This window comes from Pelobates fuscus, chromosome 6 (assembly GCF_036172605.1).
Source record: "Pelobates fuscus isolate aPelFus1 chromosome 6, aPelFus1.pri, whole genome shotgun sequence".
NCBI lineage: Eukaryota > Metazoa > Chordata > Amphibia > Anura > Pelobatidae > Pelobates > Pelobates fuscus.
In genome coordinates, this window is record NC_086322.1 from 284,637,142 (window position 1) to 284,651,953 (window position 14,812).

General features: G+C 50.3%; 3 protein-coding genes across 3 annotated transcripts; 1 reads left to right on the top strand and 2 right to left on the bottom strand.

Annotated features, from left to right (window-relative positions):
* Positions 1-10,502: 10,502 nt before the first annotated feature.
* On the bottom strand, positions 10,503-10,915 carry LOC134565895 (histone H2A type 1-like). Its single transcript, XM_063425575.1, has one exon. The coding sequence runs from the start codon at positions 10,913-10,915 to the stop codon at positions 10,523-10,525; it is 393 nt and encodes a 130-aa protein (XP_063281645.1). The 3' UTR covers positions 10,503-10,522.
* A 279-nt stretch (positions 10,916-11,194) lies between these two features.
* Positions 11,195-11,602, top strand: LOC134565896 (histone H2B 1.1-like). Its single transcript, XM_063425576.1, has one exon. It carries the CDS (start codon positions 11,207-11,209, stop codon positions 11,585-11,587), a length of 381 nt encoding a protein of 126 aa, XP_063281646.1. The 5' UTR covers positions 11,195-11,206; the 3' UTR covers positions 11,588-11,602.
* Positions 11,603-12,772: 1,170 nt separating this feature from the next.
* On the bottom strand, positions 12,773-13,119 carry LOC134565899 (histone H4). The gene has a single exon (XM_063425580.1). It carries the CDS (start codon positions 13,107-13,109, stop codon positions 12,798-12,800), a length of 312 nt encoding a protein of 103 aa, XP_063281650.1. The 5' UTR covers positions 13,110-13,119; the 3' UTR covers positions 12,773-12,797.
* Positions 13,120-14,812: the final 1,693 nt, after the last annotated feature.

Consider the following 14,812-nt stretch of genomic DNA (forward strand, 5'->3'; position numbering starts at 1 on the left):
CTTATTGTGTGGCATGTACTTCCAGGCAGCCAGCGGGACACTGCGGCTGTGATGCAGAGTCCTAGTTCCACCACAGCGTAGCTTACTTCCCAGGGTAGGAGCTTCCTGCTGATGTAGGCTACGGGTTGTTCACCTCCGTCCTCCACGACCTGGCTTACAACAGCCCCCAGTCAAAACATGGAGGCATCTGTGTGGACAATGAAACGTTTGTTAGGGTCTGGGGCGGCCAGGGCGGGGCTTGAATCAATGCATGTGAGAGAGACTGGAAAGCCTGTTTGCACTCAGGGGACCACAGAACCTTCATATGGAGTATTTTTTGTCAGGTCGTACAAGGGTTAAGCAATAGCACTATAGTCGGGGACGAAGTGCCTATAGTAGTACGCTTTCCCTAAAAAGGCCATGACTTGGCCAGGCACCGCGGACCGGAGAGCAGCTCGGCCACGCTACAGGGGAGGGGGTAAGAACAGAGAGGGAGGGAGGGGGAGGGGGGTAAGAAGAAAGAGGGAGGGGGTAATACGGTCCTCGCATTGGTTTAATGTTCCTCCCGGGTATTGCTAAAGACCGCAATGTCATCGAGGTACGCGCACGTAAAGTCCTGGAGGCCATCGAGGAGTCTATCCACCATCTATTGAAAGGTCTCCAGGGCATTCTTCATCCCCAACGGCATTAACTGAAATTGGTATAGGCCGAATGGTGTGACGAAGGCCGGCTTGGGGATAGCCTCGGAGGAACTGTCAGTATCCCTTACATAGGCCAATAGTGGTCAGATACTGTCCCCTGGTAATATGGTCCAATAGCTATCTACTCTGGGCATCGGGTAGGTGCCTGTGGAGCAAGACTGAGCCCATCATCAGCCTCTTGTCCTCATCTGGTGGTAAGTAGGCAATTCAATATATTATTAGTGGCACTAATCTCTAATTTACCTCACATTAAATGGATACTATAGTCACCAGAAGCACTACAGCATAATGTAGTGGTTCTGGTGTCTATAGCCTGTGCCTGTAGGCTTTTTAATGTAAACACACTGTCTTTTCAGATAAAAGACACATTGTGAAGACTGGCGTTGGCCCATATGGCAGGACAGGGGGGGGGGGGCACATTCTTTTTTGCCTAGGGCGGCAAAAATCCTTGCACCGGCCCTGGTCGCTGAGGACAGGTGTCAATGCATATCTGCCAAGTGACCCTATGTAGGGGGAACAGTCCCTATTCTGCTCTGTGTCAGTGAGTATCAGGGTCTCTGAGGACAGGTGTCAATCCATTTCTGCCAAGTGACCCTATGTAGGGGGAACAGTCCCTATTCTGCTCTGTGTCAGTGTGTATCATGGTCTCTGAGGACAGGTGTCAATCCATATCTGCCAAGTGACCCTATGTAGGGGGAACAGTCTCTATTCTGCTCTGTGTCAGTGTGTATCAGGGGTTTTGAGGACAGGTGTCAATCCATATCTGCCAAGTGACCCTATGTAGGGGAACAGTCCCTATTCTGCTCTGTGTCAGTGTGTATCAGGGATCCTTAGGATAGGTGTCAATCCATATCTGCCAAGTGACCCTATGTAGGGGGAACAGTCCCTATTCTGCTCTGTGTCAGTGTGTATCAGGGTCTCTGAGGACAGGTGTCAATCCATATGTCAAGGTGTCAATATGTCATGTCAGGTGTCAATCCATATCCATTGTGATTTAGGAATGTTAGGTGATTTATGCCCAGGGGCGTATTAGCCGCGAGGCAAACAAGGCATTTGCCTTGGGCGGCATTTTCCAGGGGGCGGCAAAAAACGCCGCCCCCAAATGCCCAAGGCAAATGTCTTGTTAGCCTTGCGGCTAACAGACATGCTGGGCTGGTTGCTGGGCGGCCAGCGAGGGAGCTCTTCCCCTGAGCTCTCTGCTCAGCTCCCTCGCGCGCCGCCCGCAGAGTGAGGCTGGGAGGCGGAGCCGGAATATGACGTCATATTCCGGCTCCCAGTCTCACTCTGCGGGCGGCGCGTGAGGAAGCTGAGCAGAGAGCTCAGGGGAAGAGCTCCCTCGCCGGCCGCCCAGCCTGCCCGCCAGTGCCGCCCTACAGCCACTGGACCACCAGGGAATGGGAGAACCCCCCACCCCCAGCATTCCCAAAGGTAAGGAGGCTGGGGGGGGGGGGGGAGTAAATTAAAAAAAAAAAATGTGTTAATGTGAGTGTGTGTGTGTGTGTCTCTGACTGTGTGTGTCTGATAGTGTGTGTGTGTCTGTTAGTGTGTGTGTGTGTGTCTGTTAGTGTGTGTGTGTGTCTGTTAGTGTGTGTCTGTGACTGTGTGTGTTAGTGTGTGTGTGTGTCTGTTAGTGTGTGTGTCTGACTGTGTGTGTCTGACTGTGTGTCCGACAGTGTGTTTCTGTTAGTGTGTGTCTCACTGTGTGTGTCTGTTAGTGTGTGTGTGTCCGACTGTGTGTGTTTGTTAGTGTGTGTGTCTCACTGTGTGTGTCTGTTAGTGTGTGTGTGTCCGACTGTGTGTGTTTGTTAGTGTGTGTGTCTCACTGTGTGTGTCTGTTAGTGTGTGTGTGTCCGACTGTGTGTGTTTGTTAGTGTGTGTGTGTCCGACTGTGTGTGTTTGTTAGTGTGTGTCCGACTGTGTGTGTTTGTTAGTGTGTGTGTCTCACTGTGTGTGTCTGTTAGTGTGTGTGTGTCCGACTGTGTGTGTTTGTTAGTGTGTGTGTCCGACTGTGTGTGTTTGTTAGTGTGTGTGTCCGACTGTGTGTGTTTGTTAGTGTGTGTGTGTGTCCGACTGTGTGTGTGTGTCTGCCTAGGGCAGCACAAAACCAAGATACACCACTGTTTATGCCCTTTATGGATTCAAACCAGACTCTGCATCAACCAGGGGCGGACTGACCGGTCGGGCACTTCGGACATGGTCCGAGGGCCCGGCCGGGAGGGGGGCCCGCCATCAGGGGGTAAGAAGAGAAAGGGGGTGGGGTAAGAAGAGAAAGGGGGTGGGGTAAGAAGAGAGAGGGAGGGGGGTAAGAAGAGAAAGGGAGGGGGTAAGAAGAGAGAGGAGGTAAGAAGAGAGAGGGGGGTTAGAATAGAGAGGGAGGGGGGTAAGTAGAGAGAGGGAGGGGGGTAAGTAGAGAGAGGGAGGGGGTAAGAAGAGAGAGGGAGGGGTGGTAAGAAGAGAGGGAGGGGGTAAGAAGAGAGGAAGGGGGGTAAGAAGAGAGAGGGAGGGGGGTAAGAAGAGAGGGAGGGGGAGTAAGAAGAGAGAAAGGGGGGTAAGAAGAGAGGAGGGGGTAAGAAGAGAGGGGGAGTAAGGAGGGGTAAGAAGAGGGGGAGGGGGGAGTAGGAAGGGAGGGGGGAGTAAGAAGGGGGTAAGAAGAGGTAGAGGGGGGAGTAAAAAGAGGAAGGGGGGAGTAAGAAGAGGGGGAGGGGGAGTAAGAAGAGGGGGGAGTAAGAAGAGGGGGGAGGGAAGAGTAAGAAGAGGGGGGAGTAAGAAGAGGGGGAGGGGGAGTAAGAAGAGGGGGGAGTAAGAAGAGGGGGAAGGTGGTAAGAAGAGGGGGAGGGGGGTAAGAAGAGGGGGAGGGGTGAGTAAGAAGAGGGGGAGGGGGGAGTAAAAAGAGGAAGGGGGGGAGTAAGAAGGTATCACATGTCTGGCAATACTGCTGAACATCTTGGGAGACCCCTGGCCAAAAGAAACCTTGGGTCACCCACTGTAGCGTTTGTCATATCCCCAGGTGACATGGTCCGAGGGCCCGGCCGGGAGGGGGGCCCGCCATCAGGGGGTAAGAAGAGAAAGGGGGTGGGGTAAGAAGAGAAAGGAAGGGGGAGTAAGAAGAGAGAGGGAGGGGGGTAAGAAGAGAGAGGGAGGGGGGTAAGAAGAGAAAGGGAGGGGGTAAGAAGAGAGAGGAGGTAAGAAGAGAGAGGGGGGTTAGAATAGAGAGGGAGGGGGGTAAGTAGAGAGAGGGAGGGGGGTAAGTAGAGAGAGGGAGGGGGGTAAGAAGAGAGAGGGAGGGGTGGTAAGAAGAGAGAGGAGGGGTGGTAAGAAGAGAGGGAGGGGGTAAGAAGAGAGGAAGGGGGTAAGAAGAGAGAGGGAGGGGGGTAAGAAGAGAGGGAGGGGGAGTAAGAAGAGAGAAAGGGGGGTAAGAAGAGAGGAGGGGGTAAGAAGAGAGGGGGAGTAAGGAGGGGTAAGAAGAGGGGGAGGGGGGAGTAGGAAGGGAGGGGGGAGTAAGAAGGGGGTAAGAAGAGGTAGAGGGGGGAGTAAAAAGAGGAAGGGGGGAGTAAGAAGAGGGGGAGGGGGAGTAAGAAGAGGGGGGAGTAAGAAGAGGGGGGAGGGAAGAGTAAGAAGAGGGGGGAGTAAGAAGAGGGGGAGGGGGGTAAGAAGAGGGGGAGGGGGGTAAGAAGATGGGGGGAGTAAGAAGGGGGTAAGAAGAGGGGGAGGGGTGAGTAAGAAGAGGGGGAGGGGGGAGTAAGAAGGTATCACATGTCTGGCAATACTGCTGAACATCTTGGGAGACCCCTGGCCAAAAGAAACCTTGGGTCACCCACTGTAGCGTTTGTCATATCCCCAGGTGTCCTGCCAAGGGGATATCATGCCCAATCCACATGATTACCAGCTGAGGCTTTAGGGAGGGGGCAGCCTCCTATTCTGCACTCTAGAGAGATGGTACAGTCGCCCTTGTTCCCATACAAAACGGTCACCTTCCAGACCTCCTTGTCCGGTCACAGCTTTGGCTCGGTACTTGTCAAGTGCGAGTCAGTCGCTACTTCCCTCCCAAACTCATCGGGGTTTTCCCTGGCTACCGGGGTTTCGACTACGGTCAGGGTAGGGTCTGAGAATCTCACCTGGGGTGTCTCTGAGTGCGAATCAGTCTCGGCCATCCGTGCTTGTAGTCGGGTAGTAACAGGTTGAGGTTGAAACAAAGCAAGATATACCTATACCTAAAAAAGACAAAAGAAAGTACGCTCATAGGGGATTAACGTTAATATAGTAAAATGCCCCTTATTAATATGTCACACTCACAGAGTTTAGGTTGTTTTCAAGCCCATCAAAGTATGTAGATTCTCATAGATTCCTCGAGATTGGAGAGGCGGGAGGACCTATAAAAGGAGGACAAAGTACCCACAAGATTTGAAGCACTTCACTACTCCTGAGGAAGTCTGTTAATACAGACGAAACGCGTAGAGTTATTTGCTGGAACTTTTTATTTGATTAGTTTTTATTTGATTTGATTTTATTGAATTTTATATATTTTCCTGTTTACTTGCCTGAGATTTCTACAAGGACTTCGTTCTCTGTATTGATTGGACGACAGATTTGTATTGATGGGCCTTTTTACATCTTTTATGCTGTAAGTGCAACCATTAAAGCAGATTTATACTTTTTCAAACAGTGCTATACTATGCTATCTTTCATTTCTTGCATGTAATGTCCACCTCTCCAATCTCGAGGAATCTATGAGAATCGACATACTTTGATGGGCTTGAAAACAACCTAAACTCTGTGAGTGTGACATATTAATAAGGGTCATTTTACTATATTACCGTTAATCCCCTATGAGCGTACTTTCTTTTGTATTTTTTAGGTATAGGTATATCTTGCTTTGTTTCTATGTGTATTGAGGATTGAGAGGAATCCTTTTGTTATACCTGACCAAACGAAGGGAAGTAATTATCCTTTTATATATTTTTCACATACTGCACCTGGGTGGTCTAAACTTGTATTTTCTGAGGTTGAAACCAAGATCATTCCCTAGTTGGACTTCAGCAGGCAAGTTTCTCATAATGCCTTCTTCCACGTGATGGGCTCTGGCTCCCCAATCGAGATGCACTCAGGCAGTGGGAAACCGGTGGATGGCGCCTCCAGCTACTCGTACAGTCTTCTGCAAATTTTCCTCGTTTCCTGCCACATTTAGTTCAATGAGAGTCAGGGTAGCACCGGTGTCCCTGAGGCCCCGGGCAGTTTGCCTGTTTACCAGCACACATTGGCAGTGATGCTGGCAGTTGTCAGCAGAGGCGGCTCGGTCTGCCTAATGCAGAGTAACCCACGACTCTTCGGTCCCTGGTCCCACGAATTCAGCCGGTTTGGGTTGCTGTGGTTGGCGTGCGGGGGTGGGACTAAGTGTTGGCCGAGGAGGGTGACGTGGTTGGAGTGCGGGGGTCTCTGAGCGCTGGGGTGCTTGTTGGACTGGTCGGTCTAGTTGCGTGACTTCCACATATTCATCTGCAAGGTGGGCGGCTTCAGGTAAGGTGAAGGGTTGTCTGTCTCTTACCCACTCCTGCAGTTCCGGGAAAAGCCTTGAGTAAAATTGAAATACGAATTCCGGCGATGGGTTTGGACCCATCAGGGTCAACCGGGACCTAACATCTCGCATGTATGACTCTTTGTCGGAGGACGCCGACAAGGGCACCAAGGAGGCGGAGCTGGCGTTGTCCACCCCCATGAGTTCCAGTTGTAGTGCCACTTTGGTCTTGTCCAGTCGCCGCTGGTTCCACTCTGGCTCCAAGGAAGGGGACTATCCCATTACTGCCAACAGATGTGGTAGTATGCCCTCTCAAGGTTGGAGTACTACCACCTGTGGTCACCCCTTCCTGGTTGTGCCCAGCCCTGGTGTGATTATAGCTGCCAGCCAGTGATTATAGTCACTTGCAGAAAGGGCAATCGTGACATCACCCAAACACTAGTTGAGACTTAGTGAAGAGTGAAAATGAACTGTTTATTGTAGGCAAGATACACAGTATTTATGCACAGACCCCCACAGAGGGTCTCCATGTTCCAGGGTGGGTGTGACAGTGTCCATGTTATGTATAAATTGGCTGTCCCGTGTCACCTCCCTGTCACCATAACCCTCTGTCACCATCACCCGCCTCTCCCTCTCACCTCGCGTCACCATCACCCCCCAGGGCCGGCGCGTCCATAAGGCGGCACAGGCGGCCGCCTTAGGGCGCCAGAGAAGGGGGGCGCAAAAATCCAAATCCCCTGCCTCTGGCTGGAGACTCGGATTTTAATCTCACCTCTCTCCCTGCAGCCAGCACACAGCAGGAGCCTGGCAGTGAAGTCAGCCGTCCTCCTCTGATGATATCAGAAGGGGGCGGGACTTCTACTGCTCCCAGACTCCCCAGCGGTCCTGATTGCAGCTCCAGCCTCCAGCCTCCAGTGCAGCCCATCCCATCCCATCCCATCCGACCACCAGGGGTAAGGTTCTCCCTCCTGGACCAAGGTAAGTCTCTGGGAGGGGGTGGGGGAAGAACTTGTAGCATTTTTTTTAAATCAAAACGTTTTTTTTTTCAAGCCCCTTTCTTCAGTCCCTGCCCCCACCATACTCCCCCCTGCCCCCACCATACTCCCCCTGCCCCCCACCATACTCTCCCTGCCCCCACCATACTATCCCTGCCCCCACCATACTATCCCTGCCCCCACCATACTATCCCTGCCCCCACCATACTCCCCCCTGCCCCCACCATACTCCCCCCTGCCCCCACCATACTCCCCCCTTCCCCCACCATACTCCCCCCTTCCCCCACCATACTCCCCCTGCCCCCACCATACTCCCCCTGCCCCCACCATACTCCCCCTGCCCCCACCATACTCCCCCTGCCCCCACTATACTATCCCTGCCCCCACTATACTATCCCTGCCCCCACTATACTGCCCCTGCCCCCACTATACTGCCCCTGCCCCCACTATACTGCCCCTGCCCCCACCCCCACTATACTGCCCCTGCCCCCACTATACTGCCTCTGCTCCCCCTGCCCCCACTATACTCCCCCTTCCCCCACTATACTCCCCCTGCCCCCACCATACTATCCCTGCCCCCACCATACACCCCCTGCCCCCACTATACGGCCCCTGCCCCCACTATACTCCCCCTGCCCCCACTATACTCCCCCTGCCCCACCATACTCCCGCTGCCCCACCATACTCCCCCTGCCCCACCATACACCCCCTGCCCCACCATACTCCCCCCTGCCCCCACCATACTCCCCCCTGCCCCACCATACTACCCCCTGCCCCCACCATACTACCCCTGCCACCTCTATAGCCCCTGCCCCCACCATACTACCCCTGCCACCTCTATAGCCCCTGGCCCACCATACTACCCCTGCCACCTCTATAGCCCCTGCCCCATCATACTACCCCTGCCCCCTTTACAGACCCTCAATAGCCCCTGCCCCCTCTACTGCCCCATGTGCCCCTCTACAGCACTTCTATTTCCCTCTACAGCCCCTGCCCCCTGCCTCTGCCCCCCTTTCACACGCCTCTACTGCCCTTGTCTCCCCCCTCTACTTCCTCTACCCGCCTCAACAGCCCCTGTCCCCCCCTCTACTTCCCATTTACCCCCTACCATACTGTCCCTGTGACACCACTTTATTGCCTCAGTGTCCCTCGTTACAGCCTGTGCCCACACCATACTGCCCCTGTGTCCCCCTCTACTGCCCCTGTGTCCCCCCTCTACTGCCTATTTCCAACCACATTGCCCCTTTGCTCCCACCACAGCCCCTATACTCCTTTCTACAGCCTCTAACTCTCTTACTTCACATCCCTTCCACTCCATTTTACCCCATAGCTCCAGTACAGCCCCTATTCCCTTACTACAGTCCTTACCCCCACTACAGCCCCTCTCCCCCAAATTGCTGCCCATATCCCCCACACTACAGCCCCTGTTCCCACTTGCAGCCATCAACCTACTTCAGTCCCTAACCCCCTACTACAGCCCCAATTCCCCACTACATTTCCTAAGCCCCCAATTACAGCCCCTAACTCTCAACTACAGCCCCTGTCCCTCTACTACAGCCCTTAACTCCTTAATTAGAGCCCCTATTACCCCACTAAAACTCACTACCACCTCCCCCCCCCCTCCAAGATTAGGTTCTGGATCTGCCCCTGCTCTGTATACCTGTCTGCATGTCTCTGTATGACTGTCTGTGTCTGTGTGTTTCTGAATGTCCCTGTATGCCTGTATGTCGCTGTATGACTGTATCCATATGTCTCTGTATGCCTTGTTCTGTATATCTCTGTATGCATTGTTCGTTATGTCTCTGTATGCCTGCATCTTCATGTCTCTGTATGTCTGTGTTTGTATAACTGTGTTTTTATTTATCTATATGCCAGTGTCTGCATGTCTGTGTGTGTGTGTCTGTATGACTGTATGTCTGTGTACCTGTATGTGTTGATTGTATGACTGTGTGCCTGTATGGCTGTGTTTGTTTGATTGTGTGCCTGCATATTTCTGTGACTATGTGCCTGTATGTGTGTGTGTAGCTATATATCTATGTCTATATGGCTTGGGAGGGAAAAGTTACACAAAGGAGCCTGAGGGGAAGAGGGACACACAAAAAACAGGCTGAGGGGAGAGACCCACAGAAAAGGGCTGTGGGAAAGAAAGACACACAAAGGGGCTGGGGGGGGGGGGAGGAGATACACATGGGGGTTGTAAGAGACATACAAGGGGGTGTAAGACACACTAAAGGGGGGTACAATACACTACATGGGGATTTCAAAAGGCTGGATATGAGACACCGCTAAAGATACATCTTATTTGTGTGTGGGGGGGCGGCAAAATTCATCTTCGCCTGTGTAGCCAAAAATCCTTGCACCGGCCCTGTCACCCCCCCCATACAAAAACGCAAACATGCTCACAGAGACATACATACACACACACAGATACTCTGTCAGACACAGTCTCAGGCACATACACAGGTAAACTGTGCATCAATGTGTATATGTGACAGTGTGCATGTATTGCAACTCTTTTTTTTTTTTCACTTTTTTGTTAGTGGGGCCTCATGTTTGAGTTTCGCCTAAGGCCTCAAATTCTAGAGCCGCCTCTGCACACAGCACAATACTAGCACCCTCACACACACACAGCAGTGTGTGTGTGTGTGTGTGTATATATATATATACATACACACACACACACACACACATACACGCGGCGCATGTTTGTGCTATAGGGTGCACATCCTAATGCAATAGGCTGCACACGCCTATGACTAAACCCCACCAAGGAGGGGTTTTTGAGTTGAACTATTTCGTTAAACCTTTAATTTGTGTGACAATGGTTTTAAAGTGTGTTTTGTCTCCTTGTGCATTAGCATCAGAAATAGAGGCATAGGGGAAACAATCTCCAACACCTGCTTTCACAGGATTTAGCCACAAATTTTAAAGTCGATGTTTGAAAAATATAAATAAATAATATGAATGGAGCCGAGTCCTCCCTTCCCTCCCTGTGTTATTACTATGCAACGCTTGGCCTTTGTTCACTAATATGATTTAACTTGCCTATTAGTCTTCTGCTTAAGATCGATATGTTTTGTTTAATCTAAGATTCCCAAAGTTTAGCAAAGAGTAAGAGCTATAAAAATAACTGAAGGGAAAGTCTGCTAGAAGTGTTTGCGTAGCATTTTAAAAAGCATCAATTCTAGCCCATCAGCCTTTAGGGAATAATTGCCACATTTTCATGCGTTTAACCCCCTACAGCAGCAGCGGTGTATAAGTGTGAGCTCTTTGTGGAGATTGTGGGTGGCTCTTAGAGCCTTTGTGTGAGTTTGGGAGATGAGGGACAGTGGAGTTTACTTGCTCTTGGACGCCTTTTGGCTCTCGGTTTTCTTGGGCAGTAAGACAGCCTGGATATTGGGCAGGACCCCACCCTGGGCTATGGTGACCCCTCCGAGCAGTTTGTTGAGCTCCTCGTCATTGCGCACAGCGAGCTGCAGATGGCGGGGGATGATGCGGGTCTTTTTGTTATCTCTGGCGGCGTTCCCAGCCAGCTCCAGGATCTCAGCGGTCAGATACTCCAGCACTGCAGCCAGATAGACCGGAGCTCCGGCTCCAACCCGCTGGGCGTAGCTCCCCTTCCTGAGCAGCCTGTGGACACGGCCGACTGGGAACTGCAGACCTGCTCTGGATGATCGGGTCTTTGCTTTAGCCCGGACTTTGCTGCTCTGTTTGCCTCTTCCTGACATCTTCAAATCGCAATCTGTAAAATCTATGAGCTCCCGCCCCCTTGCACGGCTACTTATACATCCACAGATGTGCCGAGCTCTAGTCTGATTGGTTGCATTTTAAATCCACCAATCAGAATCCGACTAAGAGAGTAACCAATCACTGTAGGATTACCTCGTTCCATGCTCAGTGCCCGCTCTGAACGGACCAATAGGAAATGCACAGAGGTCAGGCTTTGCTACCCGGGCTTCTATATATAGAGCTGCCAGGGGAGGGGCTCGTTATTCTGTTGGAAACTTCGTGAGATCATCATGCCTGAACCAGCCAAGTCCGCACCAGCACCCAAGAAGGGATCTAAGAAAGCCGTGACCAAGACCCAGAAGAAGGATGGGAAGAAGCGCAGAAAGAGCAGGAAGGAAAGCTATGCTATCTACGTGTACAAGGTGCTGAAACAGGTCCACCCCGACACCGGTATCTCCTCCAAGGCCATGGGGATCATGAATTCCTTTGTCAATGATATCTTCGAGCGCATCGCAGGGGAATCCTCCCGCCTGGCTCATTATAACAAGCGCTCCACCATCACCTCCCGGGAGATCCAGACCGCTGTACGGCTCTTACTGCCCGGAGAGCTGGCCAAGCACGCCGTGTCTGAGGGCACCAAGGCAGTGACCAAGTACACCAGCGCCAAGTAAAAACCCCATCATCACCCAAACCCTAATAACACAAAGGCTCTTTTAAGAGCCACCCACACAATCCACGAGAGAGCTGTATAGATATACTGAGAGTATTCTCTGTGCGGAATGTTACAAGTCATCGATTATAGCGGTCTCCTAAAACTTATTTTGTTCTGCCACTCCCGAGTAGCAGACTATATGACGTTACATTATTTCAGTTTTGAAATCTTTAAGTTAAAAGATGTTTTAAAACTCTCAATGGTAGAATCTATGGTGTAACATGTATTCAGTTGGTTATAATGTATCCTAAATATACAACCGTCCGACACTAATATGTAGCAATCTATCTTGCAAATGGAACATGTTTCAATTATCATTCTTGTTTAGATTCTTTGCATAAATTATGTTGCCATGTAGTGCATACAGATTGTAATGGTTACTTTTTAAATGTGTTTAATACGGATCCCGCTGAAACCAGCAATCGCAAACTGAACACAATCTCATAAAACCTCATGAGGTAACAAAGAATTTGTGTCTTTTCTCACTTAATTTGTATTTACCAGATGTATACAATTCGCATGCTTTTGTTGGCATTTCAAAAGCGGGAAAGTCTGTTACAAAATGGCGAAGTTTAAAAATTCTAAATTTTTTCTCCCGCCTTTTTAGACCACATACTGATTGCTGTTTCACTGAAAGAGCAGCATATTTTGCTGGGAAAATAGAATTAGTTTAATTTTCTTTCAGACTGACGGTAAGAGAATTATAAAGCAAATCATTCTCCAAACTCGAATTAACACCGTACAGAATGTTTGTAGTTTGTTTCGAGGTGTATAAACTCAGTATGTCTGCATGTTGAATATTAAAAGCGTAAATGGTTGGTTCTATCGCAGCTTTCCTCTCCAGCCGCAGTTTAGTGCCAACAGGATTCTAGTTTACTAAAATGGAAGAGTTTAAGCCTCAAATACAGACATCTATTTCACATTTAATCATTGTAGCAGGAAGAGATGTAGGATAATATGAGAAATCTAATACTGGCTGTATTGATAGGAAGTGAAACACGAGCCATTGCAGTCTGTTATAACCGAAGCCTTCTCTAATTTCTCGTTCCCCGATATTCTCGGGAGGATTGAAAGCGCCATCCTGGTGGAATTATAGCCTTATGAGGGAAGGAGTGGGCGGCTCTGAAAAGAGCCTTTGGTGTGTATGAAGGATGGAAGAAGAGAAGCGTTTAACCTCCGAAACCGTAGAGAGTGCGGCCCTGGCGTTTGAGCGCGTACACCACGTCCATGGCGGTGACCGTCTTCCTCTTGGCGTGCTCAGTGTAGGTGACTGCATCGCGGATAACATTCTCCAGGAAGACTTTGAGCACTCCGCGAGTCTCCTCGTAAATGAGGCCGGAGATTCGCTTGACGCCTCCTCTGCGAGCCAAACGGCGGATAGCCGGTTTAGTGATCCCCTGGATGTTATCCCGGAGCACCTTCCTGTGCCGCTTGGCACCTCCTTTACCGAGCCCTTTTCCTCCTTTACCGCGACCAGACATTCTGCGATGAGACAAGTAGAACAATCAATGCTCAGCCCACGGCCGCCTGCCCTTATATGTCTCCTGAGCGGACCGGATGGGGAACTGCAACACAAATCCCACGTCACTGGGCGGGTCTTGTCGATGATTGGCTGATGCAGTAGGTTGTACTCGTGCTTTGCGGTGATTTGCTGAATAATAATTTTTGAACTGAAAAGAAGAGACCCGCCGGCGGGAAAGTTTTCTACCGCATTCGAGCTTGTAACCACGGCAAGTATTTAGTGCAGACTGAATTTATTAATAAAATATTTTATTCCCCTCCCCCTCCCCCCCCCACTGATTCTATGTTCTACACATATTAATTAGCTCTAGGAACGAAATCACATTTTCAGAAGATGAATTAACGCAGTACCTGTAAATGGTCACTAGATGGCAGTGTAAGATTGAAAGAGGATGCATTGTGCTCTGTATTACAAACTACACATTTCTCTTTAAGTGGCAGCGTTTCTCTTCTATCAGAGTAAATTCGGAATTAAACTTAAACCGTTTCTATGTGAAAATGAAATAGCTAATCTATTTGTATGTTAATTTAGGACAATAGTGCTCTTTGCATTATACTTCAAATTATATGTAGTACTACGGCCTGTGGTTGCCCCTTCCTGGTTGTGCCCACTGCCCAGCCCTGGAGTGATTATAGCTGCCAGCCAGTGATTATAGTCGCTTGCAGAAGGGCAATTGTGGCAACACACAAACACGACACGAGACTTAGTGAACGGTGAAAATGAACTGTTTATCGGAGGCAAGATACACAGTGTTTATACACAGAACCCCGCAGGGGATCTCCATTTACACCAATACAAAACATAAGCACACCCGGCTACCCTGTGTCTGGGAGATAATTTTACCACATGACAGGAGGCTTCATATTAGCATATCTTTCTTTACTCAAAACTCCAGCAGCATAGAAACAGTAACAACCAATCATAGAAAAGATATGCTGCCCATAAAAGGGCTTGTCTATGACATCACTCCCTCTTTCTTTGCTGCTCCAGCCAACATCAGGTCAGAGTATTTTGCCTCTCTGGCAACTCTTATTGTAATTCGTTTGATGTTTCTATATATTGATTTACACTTTTGAATTTCTCCTACCTTGGCTCCCTATCAACCTGTCCCTTTTGTGCACTTTCTGTCCCCCCTTTTAAAAGTATATTTTTCTGCCTTTCGGCCGGTACCCGCGAGCGCAACGACTATCAGCGTCGCGCGTGCCTCACGGGCCGGCCCCTCTCCTTCTGATTTTTCGTGGGGGCTTGTAGGGGACGGGTAGAGGGAGACTGGGGCTATTTTTGTTTGATAGACTAATTTCTTTTGGTTTCGCGCCGCGCGATCGCTGACCGCGGAACTCCTTCACACGCGGGCGGTGGCCATCTTGGATCTCGCGGCTCGCGGCAAAACTCCCATGGAAAATTACACAGTTGATGCAGAGTCTGCTTTTAATCCATAAAGGGCAGAAATCACCTAACATTCCTAAATCACAATGGATATGGATTGACACCTGACATATGACATATTGACACCTTGACATATGGATTGACACCTGTCCTCAGAGACCCTGATGCACACGGACACAGAGCAGAATAGGTACTGTTCCCCCTACATAGGATCACTTGCCAGATATGGCGTGGTCGTGGGAGGAGGAGGAGGAAGATTTCACCTCTTCCCCTGTT